This window comes from Bombina bombina, chromosome 6 (assembly GCF_027579735.1).
Source record: "Bombina bombina isolate aBomBom1 chromosome 6, aBomBom1.pri, whole genome shotgun sequence".
Classification (NCBI taxonomy): Eukaryota; Metazoa; Chordata; class Amphibia; order Anura; family Bombinatoridae; genus Bombina; species Bombina bombina.
The window spans coordinates 953,216,891-953,226,672 of record NC_069504.1 but is presented as its reverse complement, the minus strand read 5'-3'; the positions used below and the strand labels follow the sequence as shown (position 1 = coordinate 953,226,672).

Below are 9,782 nucleotides of genomic sequence, written 5' to 3'. Positions count from 1 at the left end.
ATTGCTTTTGCTCAAGAATCGCGTTGTTATTGAAGAGACATAAACAAGCAGTGATTGGCTGAAGCACCGGCCCCGCTGATTGGAGGAAGCCAGAGGAGAAAGATGGCGGCCACTGTGTTGAGAAGTATTGGGTCAAATTTGAGCAAAAACCTCAGAGAGATCCGGATCCACTTGTGCCAGAAGTCGGCGGGCAGCCAGGGTGTGAGGTGAGAGCAGGGAGCTGCGCAGCTGGGGGCTTAGCATTCTCTTTTATTCGGGGTACAGCCGGGAGATGGGTCACCTTCCCTGAATGTCACTTACTGTGCACGTATGTGTGATGCACTATATAGCGTATGTAGTCAATGAATGCAAATGTGGTTATTATTTCTGTTGTAGAGTTCAATATTATTTGGCTATACGTTGTTTTACCATAAAATATACATTGCATTTGCTGAAAGCAATATCTAAAGAGCATGACAGAATTTCGTACACGGATTAAAGTGTCACGAAACCACAATTATTTTCTTTCATGATTCGGACAGATCGGGCAATTTTAAACCACTTTCTAATTTACTTATAGTATATTTTCTTTGTTCTCTGGTATCCTTTGTTGAAAAACAGGGACGTAATTTCAACAGCTTGCTCATCTCACTACCAACAATAAATACCATTGTAATGATGTTTTTTTTTTCTTTTTAATTGTATACACTGTCTGAATTTTACCAAAAAATGGGTTTCATATCCCTTTAAAATGGTTGGGAAAGTAAATGCTTTGCAGGCAAAACCTTTATATACACCTATGGTGTTAAAGGATTTTGACATTATAGTGGCAAATTCGAAGTACGATATGTGTGTGAAAAGAAAGAATGTGAGTGTTAATACCGTATATAGTATAATGTCATGTGTTAAGCTGAGTATAGTGCATGGCTTCTAAGCCTACCTAGGTATGCCTTTCAACAAAGGATACAAAAGGAACAAGGTAAATGTGGTGATAGAAATAAATTGGAAAGTTGTTTAAAATGACTTGCTCTATTTTAGGGATTTTCAAACCTTTCCCCAGGCCTCCCAAACAGGTCAGATTTTCAGAATCACTTGGGGGTGATAACAGGTTAATAACCAGGTTTACTGTCCATCTGATTATTTCACCTGGGCTCAAGTTCGGGTATCCTGAAAGTCTGGCCTGTTAGGGAGTCCAAGGACAGGTTTGAAAACGCTTTTATCTGAATCATTACATTCAATTTTGACCACTGTCTTTAAATTATTTTTGATATATTTATAGTTGTACAGCTAGTCATCAAAGTGGACCACTGCATGATGTGCATCAGTTTGTAGTGACAGAGCTGCATTGCAGACTGCTTTAAATTTGGGACCTTACCCTATTTTTTTTTTTTATTTTTTTTTATGAAGTTAGTTGTGCTCACACCTGGACATCTCTTTGGACATATACAGAACAAAGTGTAGTTTGCAAATACAGAACAACAAACCACACTTGTAAATGTATTTATCAGTATACTGGGTCTTAAGGGTGCAAGGATGAAGGTGTATTTAAAATCAAATGAGTACGTATGTTGTAGTGGTTAGAACATTTTTGGAAAGCCAGGGGTGTCACAGTTGGGAGCACTAGCAGGAGTTATGTGCACCCCCAGTCTGTGACATTTAATTGCTGCTGTTAGACACTAAACAGGTGGGCCACCAGGTTTTTTTGTATAATAGAAACAGCTGAAACAGTACATTCTCAAGTCAACTGTCACATACTGCACTGTTTGTTATGTATGGGATACTCACAGTGCTCAGTATATATTTTCTATTCAGTGCCAGTTTTAATCCAAAGATTGAGTTAAATAATATAAGAAGTTCGGTAGTCTCTTGCGTGAATACATCGAAAACATCCATAACCCCTTCGCTACCTGGAATTTTAGAGAATACATTTTTTATTTTTTTTTTAGCATTTTTTACTATCATTCCATTTAAACAGAACCATTTATATCACAACCAAAAGGTATTGATCTAGGCCCATTTTGTTATATTTCATGCCACTGTTTCGCTGCCAGATGTGATCATATTAAAATAACTTTTTCACAAACTTTGGGTTTCTCACTGAAATTATTTAAACACAACTACTGCAGTCATAAGACAAATTGTTGTAAAAGGTTCCCTGGGGTCCCCTTTGTTCAGAAATAGAAGACATGGCTTTGCAATACATTTTTAGCAATTAGAAGTCTGTTAATTGCAGCTGTGCACCACACTTCTGAAATTCCTGGCAGTAAAGGGGTTAACTGGTAAGAAAAATAGTATTTTAATACAGGGATTACCCTCCCGCCTGACACTTCCCATACTCTTGTCCACCATCCTAAGTACTGGCAGACAGTCTGCCAGTATGACTTTTTTTTTTTTTTTTTTTTTAAATGTATTCATGGTTCTGCAGTGCAGGATCCCCCTTACCCTCCCACCTATGTAATCCCTACCCCTCCTAATGGTGTTAAAGGAGCAAATAGACAGCTTCTGACTACTTGACTACAGATGGATATAAATAGCTGCAGGTGTTGGATCGGTAGTCATAAGTGTTAGATTTTAACACCTAAGTTAAAACTGTAGATTTATGAACTTGGTTACCTCTGGAATGTTCACAGGTGGCAGTAAATGCAATTGTGTTTTTTATATTTAAATTTACCCGTAAAACTATAAATTCCACTAGGCTTTTTAAGGTGTGCATTTCTGAACTACTCTTGATTAACAAAACAAATGTTAGTGTAAAATGATTTCTAATCATTTAGTTTTATGGCGTTTTTTGTTGTTGTTGTTGTTAAACGTTTAGACACTGCATAGACTTTTTTTTTTTACGTTTCCAATTCATTTCTACTATCAAATTTTCTTTGTTGAAGAGCATACCTAGGTAGGTCACATTCTTGTGTCTGGAGCACTACATAGCAGAGAACATCTAGTGCTCTTGCAAATATGACATTATTATAATTAATCAAATTTGCTGCAATATAGTGCTTCGGTAACGTGCATGCTCCTGAGCCTACCTACCTGCTTTTAAATAAAGGATACTAAAAAGTAAATGTTATAATAGAAACCAATTGAAAAGGTTTTGTTGTTTTTTAAATTTATTTTACAACGTCTAAATCATGAAAGAAATATTTTTGGTTTTATGTATTTATATACTCTTGATAAATATATCCATTTAATGTAGGTCGTAGTAAAGTCCTGAAGTCAGGATGTCTTTTAGGGATATGCAAATCAGCATTTCTTTACCATAAGAGAGATGAAGAAACTAGCTTATTTTTAGCGCTGGATAAATTTGTACAAAAGTGCAGTATCTGGATTTGAACAGATATTTGCGTGTTCTTTTGTATGAATATATCCAGAGCCAAACAATGCAGACCATTGGCATTTGTTTAGTTTTGTATATCGTTGGATGTCATAACTTACAAAGCGTTACTTCTGACTCGTTACCTTTTTTTGTTTTGGAATATTCTGTGTGTATGAAAAGCTATACAAACTTTACTTGGCCTTAAAGGGACAGGAAACCCAAAAATGTTTCATGTTTCTGGCAGAGTGGAGAAAGGGAAATCTCCCCTCTATGAGTAATGTGCCCGAATATGAATAACTATAACACAGTTGCGATCCAACCAGATTGTAGCGTTATGTCCCCTATAGTGATACGTAAAGGGTACAGTCCCAAAAACGTATTAGTTCAATATTTGGTCTTTCCCCCAATCTTGTGATCAGTCCGGTCCTAGGGAGAAGTTGAATCCGGCTGCGCTTTCTCTATAGAACACCGTTGTACTGGCGGGCAATTCTCCTCACCATCTGTGGGAACATCCGAAAATTCCAACTGTCCAATCCCTCCCCAGACATCACGATCAGGGGGTTGTTGTCCGCTTTCTTGATCCGTATTGGGCAACGGTAGTAAAGCAGTTAGGCCTGCCGCTGGGCTGTGGGAAAGTGCTAGGGAAATACCCTTAAAGGGCCACTCCTGTAAGTAAATATTTTCTATGCCTGTTAGGTTTTAATTAATGTTAATTAACTTTAATATGTTAGTTGTTTAGCTTAAAAATTATAACAGAAAGTAATCCTTTTAAAGTGACATTCTAGTATAAATTAAACTTTCATTATTCAGATAGGACTTTTAATTTTAATCAACTTTCCAATTTATTTTTATCATCAAATTTGCTTTTTTCTCTTGGTATTCTTAGTTTAAACTAAACATAGGTAGGCTCATAGGCTAATTTCTAAACCTTTGAGCGCTGCCTCTTTTCACATGCTTTTTAAATCTCTTTTCAACACAGAGATATAAAGTACACATGGGCCATATAAATAACACTGTGTTCAGGCACAGGGGGTTATTTAACCCTTTTGTGACCGGGTTAAAAAGATCACAATCGCAAGATTTCAATTATGGGATCAGGTCTGGGGGGCGTCCCTATGACGCTAGGAATGCCCTCCAGACCGCGATCAAATCCTGCAAGCGCAGTAGGCTTCAGGACAGCAGTTAGCTATGACGTTGTATTCCGTCATAACAGCTTTAAAGACCAGTGCCGTTGTGACGGAATACAACGACATAACGGCGTGAAAAGGTTAAGATTTAGCACAAAACAATGCTAAATTTAAGACAATAGATAATAGTCACAGTCGTGTGATCAGGGGGCTGGAAGAAGGTTCCTAGATACAAGGTAATCGGAGGTAAAGTATATTAATATATCTGTATTGGTTATGCAAAACTGGGGAATGGGTAATAAAGGGATTATCTATCTTTTAAAACAATAACAAATCTATGATAGACTTTCACTTTAAGAGCCGTGCTGCATGCTATGGGCTGGTCACATCCAAGACAAAAAACCAAGAAATGTGGAGCACCGGCTTTCTAAAATTTGCAAATGCTTTATTTCAAACTTGTTAACAATTATTTCCAGCAGGAAACACAAAGTGGGATGTTGTCAAAAATAGGGGTCAACTAGTCCAGCTGACATGTTTCGGCTTTACGCCGTTATCAAAGCTGATGGCTACGGAGGAAAACACCCCCACCTCTTAAAACGAGTAAAAGACTCCTATCGGACAACAATAAGTGTACAACGTATTAAAGGGATACTAAACCCAATTTTTTTATTTCATGATTCAGATAGAGCATGAGATTTTAAGCACCTTTCTAATTTACTCCTATTATCAATTTTTCTTTGTTCTCATGCTATCTTGATTTGAAAAAGCAGTACTGTAAGCTTTAGAGCTAGACCATTTTTTGTTCAGCACATGGGTAGAACTTGCTGATTTGTGGCTAAATGTAGCAAACCAATCAGCAGCTCTACCAAGGTGCTGAACTAAAAAATGGGCCGGCTCCTAACCTTTTATTACTGCTTTTTCAAATCAAGTTAACATGAGAACAAAGACAAATTGATAATAGGAGTAAATTAAAAAGTTGCTTAAAATTGCATGCTCTATCTGAATCATGAAAGAAAAAATGAGGGGTTAGTATCCCTTTAACTATTTCATGACTGTTTCATATTCACATATCAGTGCTTTTTTTTATATATATATATATATATATATATATATATATATATATATATATATATATAACAAAAGATAAATGAACCAGTAGAAAGAATCCACTGAATCACTCCTGGGCGCTCACAGTCAAATAAAAGCTATGCCACAAGGTATATACTCTATACCCAGCACCTCATAAAAGTATATATATTTTCAGTAAGAAGTATCCAGCTGCCAAAACCCAAAATAGCAGAGGAGACCTATCACTCCTCAATAAAGAACATAAAAAGAAAGGGGCAGGGTGGCGCAGAAAACTCAAACTAAAAAATATATAATGAATAAATAAAATATAATACAGTTTATAGTAAAATATTATAGCAATACGAAGTTATAAAAAAATATATATATAAAATAAATAGTATAATATATAGTGTATAGTGTTACAAATGTCCATAAGCTATAAGAAATCCTAAACGATCAGAGGTAATCAGGAGCACATCAAAATACGGAGAGCAAAGTCTTCAGATGTTAGTCCCCTATTAGATGTGCACTTACTTGAATGAACCTCAATCACATGAGGTAAGAATGTAGCACTTTCATAAAAGAGTGAGGCACTCCCTGTAGAAAAGATTGAATGATCTACTGGATCTCCCAGAGTGCAGGCTTCTGTATCTTGGAATATGGATAGTAGAATCCTCCAAATGTCCTTGTGCTCTCTTTAGTAAGTAGTAACTTCCAATTCCAGTGTTGGTGTCTTTGTGTGGGCTGGACTATTGTTTTCTCTTCTATATATATATTTATATATATCAATCAATCAGGGCTGGGCGATATGGGGGGGAAATAGATAAAGCGTATCCTGATGTGTCCGTCTGATAATGTGTGGCCATAAAGAAGTTGTTGACAACAACTTCTTTATGGCCACACATTATCAGACGGACACATCAGGATACGCTTTATCTATTTCCCCCCCATATCGCCCAGCCCTGATTGATTGATATATATAAATATATATATAGAAGAGAAAACAATAGTCCAGCCCACACAAAGACACCAACACTGGAATTGGAAGTTACTACTTACTAAAGAGAGCACGAGGACATTTGGAGGATTCTACTATCCATATTCCAAGATACAGAAGCCTGCACTCTGGGAGATCCAGTAGATCATTCAATCTTTTCTGCAGGGAGTGCCTCACTCTTTTATGAAAGTGCTACATTCTTACCTCATGTGATTGAGGTTCATTCAAGTAAGTGCACATCTAATAGGGGACTAACATCTGAAGACTTTGCTCTCCGTATTTTGATGTGCTCCTGATTACCTCTGATCGTTTAGGATTTCTTATAGCTTATGGACATTTGTAACACTATACACTATATATTATACTATTTATTTTATATATATTTTTTTTTATAACTTCGTATTGCTATAATATTTTACTATAAACTGTATTATATTTTATTTATTCATTATATATTTTTTAGTTTGAGTTTTCTGCGCCACCCTGCCCCTTTCTTTTTTATATATATATATATATATATATATAATATACCAATTCAGTATACAATTCCAGAAAAGAAAGTGGAAACAGCGCTTAAAATATTCTATTATAAGACAAATAACACACAGAACACATGAAAATAAGGGACACTTAAATTATATATAAAAAGTCCACTTATGACTTTCTGAAGATGTGTATCCCCTTACCAGAATCTACCTCAATCAGATGAGGTAAATTGCCGCTCTGCAAGGGGTTAATAGGGTTCTGATGCTGGTGTATCTGATATGCTGGAAGCTGCCTTTTATAATTCCATCCACCTTTTTGGAGTATGTAGTGGTAGAATAGTTCACATCCACTTCTCTCCTCCAAAGTTGTTCACATGCAACATCCACCTCCTTGGAGTATGTAGATCCAGACTGGTAAAATAATCTCTGTATTACAGGCTGATGAGATAATCTCTGTGTTGATCCTCACAGGAAGGAGAGCCTGATTCAACCGTAGTTTACCTTGGGAATTGTATAGTTTCTTTTGCACGTGTATATGTGTGTGTGTGTATATATATATATATATATATATATATATATATATATATTTTCCTCCGTAGCCATCAGCTTTGAAAACGGCATAAAGCTGAAACATGTCAGCTGGACTAGTTGACTCCTATTTTTGACAACATCCCACTTTGTGTTTCCTGCTGGAAATAATTTAACAGGTTTTGGAATAAAGCATTTGCAAATTTTACCAAGCCGGTGCTCCGTTTTTCTTGTTGTTATGATTCAGACAGAGCATACTATTTTTTATTTCAACTTTCCAATTTACTTCCATTATCAGATTTGCTTCATTCTCTTGGTATCCTTTGTTGAAGGAGCAGCAATACACTACTGGAATCTAGCTGAACACATTGGGTGAGCCAATTACAAAAGGCATAAACGTGCAATCACCAATCCGTAGCTCGCTCTTTGCAGTGCTGCCTCTGAGCCTACCTCGTTAATGCTTTTCAACTAAGCAAAATAGATAATAGAAGTTATATTTGGGCTTCATGTCCATTTAAGCTATTTGTCAGTTTACAAATTTCACTTGTAAAATTGCCACAATTTACATTTAATCTCTTTTTTCTTTCTTTTTTTTTGCCAGAGATTTTATTGAACAGCACTATGTAGAACTCAAAAAAGCCAACCCCGAGTTTCCTATCTTGATCAGAGAATGCTCTGGAGTCCAACCTAAACTCTGGGCTCGTTATGGTGAGTATGAGAAATTAAATATTCCTTCTGTAAACCATTTGGATACCATATGGCATAGCTGCTAAGGTCTTTGTACTCGAGTTGTAGGTGTACAGTATTTTTGCTAGTGCAATTAAAGAGCTATAACAGCATGTCATTTTTCAAGACCATCAACCCTACACTACTGTTTTTAACCCCTACGAAGGGGGTAAACACAGAAAAACTGCTCAGGGCCCGCAGAGCACTGCTGGTGCGGAGCGGAAACTGCAGATTATCCAATAAGCAGAGCTAGTCACACAACTCAGATGGTATCAGCAGCACTTCTACTGTCTGTTTAATCCCTTTGTGGGGGTTAAACACAGTAGATGAACTGCTCAGGACCCGCAGAGCACTGCTGGTCCCGAGTGGAAACTGCAGATGTTCCAATAGGCAGAGCTAGTCACACGACTCAGATGGGACCAGCATCACTTCTACTGTATGTTTAATCCTTCTTGCGAGGTTTAAACACAGTGGTGTAGGGTTGATAGAAAGTAATGTTTAGTATTTGTACTATTGTTGGTTGTCTTGTTTCTGTTGATTTCTGTGCTAGATGACATTCCTGTAAAGAAGTTAACTGTTAATAGCAAGAAAAAAAAAATCACCATTGATATTTTTCTTGTTCATATCACCTGTCTTTCAGCTGGAATGTGATCTAAGAATGTAAAGAGGACAGTCTACTTTAAAATTAGTTTTCTTTTAATTTGTTTACAAATAACTTGTTATACCAGCTGCAGAGTTTATAATGTATTGGGAATTCTTCCTTAAGGTATATTTCTTTCTAATGACACAGTGAGTCCACGGATCATCATCAATTACTGTTGGGGAATATCACTCCTGGCCAGCAGGAGGAGGCAAAGAGCACCACAGCAAAGCTGGTAAGTATCACTTCCCTACCCACAACCCCCAGTCATTCTCTTTGCCTATAGTACAAGGAAGAGGTGAAGTAATGAGGGATGTGTGTGTATATATATTTTTTCCCATGATCCATATCTTCTCAAGTTTCTGAGTTTCGTCAACCTAGAGGGGCTTCTAGGTCTCGGAATAGGATCAGGTGTCATCCTACCTTCGAGCAATCTCTCTTTTTTTTTTTTTTTTTTTTTTTTTTTTTTCCCAAGATACCTTGTCCAGTCTTCTTTCCTATCGGAAATGATTCTGGAAAGGAGTTTCTTTACTCCATCTGCAAGGGTGATTTATGGGGGATCTTCATAGATTCTATCAGACTATCTTTATCTGGGACCAGGCAATCAAGGAGTTTTTCCCTTTTTGTTCTTCCTGCTGTCTTCTGTCCGGCCATCGGCAATCTTTGGTGGTTCAGTGGATAGCTTAGTAGTTTTGCAACCAGATGGTTGGGTGGGAATTGCTATTATGGTTTCCATAGATGTCATTTCCTTTGCTAGTTTGTCTAAAATGGAGAATGCCAGAGTCTCGGTGGATCGGGATCAGTGGATGAGTCTTCCTCCGGTACTGGTTTTCAGGAGTACCTGTCTCAGGGTGCGTGCTTCTGGAAACATTCCTGGAAGTCATGGGGATTTTTATTCTCGGAAGTGTCTGCGTTCCTC

The 9,782-nt window shown here is 37.1% G+C and overlaps 1 protein-coding gene across 1 annotated transcript in view; it reads left to right on the top strand.

The window, feature by feature from the left end:
* Positions 1 to 33: 33 nt before the first annotated feature.
* Positions 34 to 9,782, top strand: part of NDUFA2 (NADH:ubiquinone oxidoreductase subunit A2) — a 51,898-nt gene continuing 42,149 nt past the window's right edge. Inside the window, exons 1-2 of the mRNA XM_053718600.1 lie at positions 34 to 206; positions 8,099 to 8,205. Coding sequence (XP_053574575.1) covers positions 103 to 206; positions 8,099 to 8,205 — 211 coding nt within the window. The 5' untranslated portion in view covers positions 34 to 102. The remainder of the gene's footprint in view (positions 207 to 8,098; positions 8,206 to 9,782) is intronic.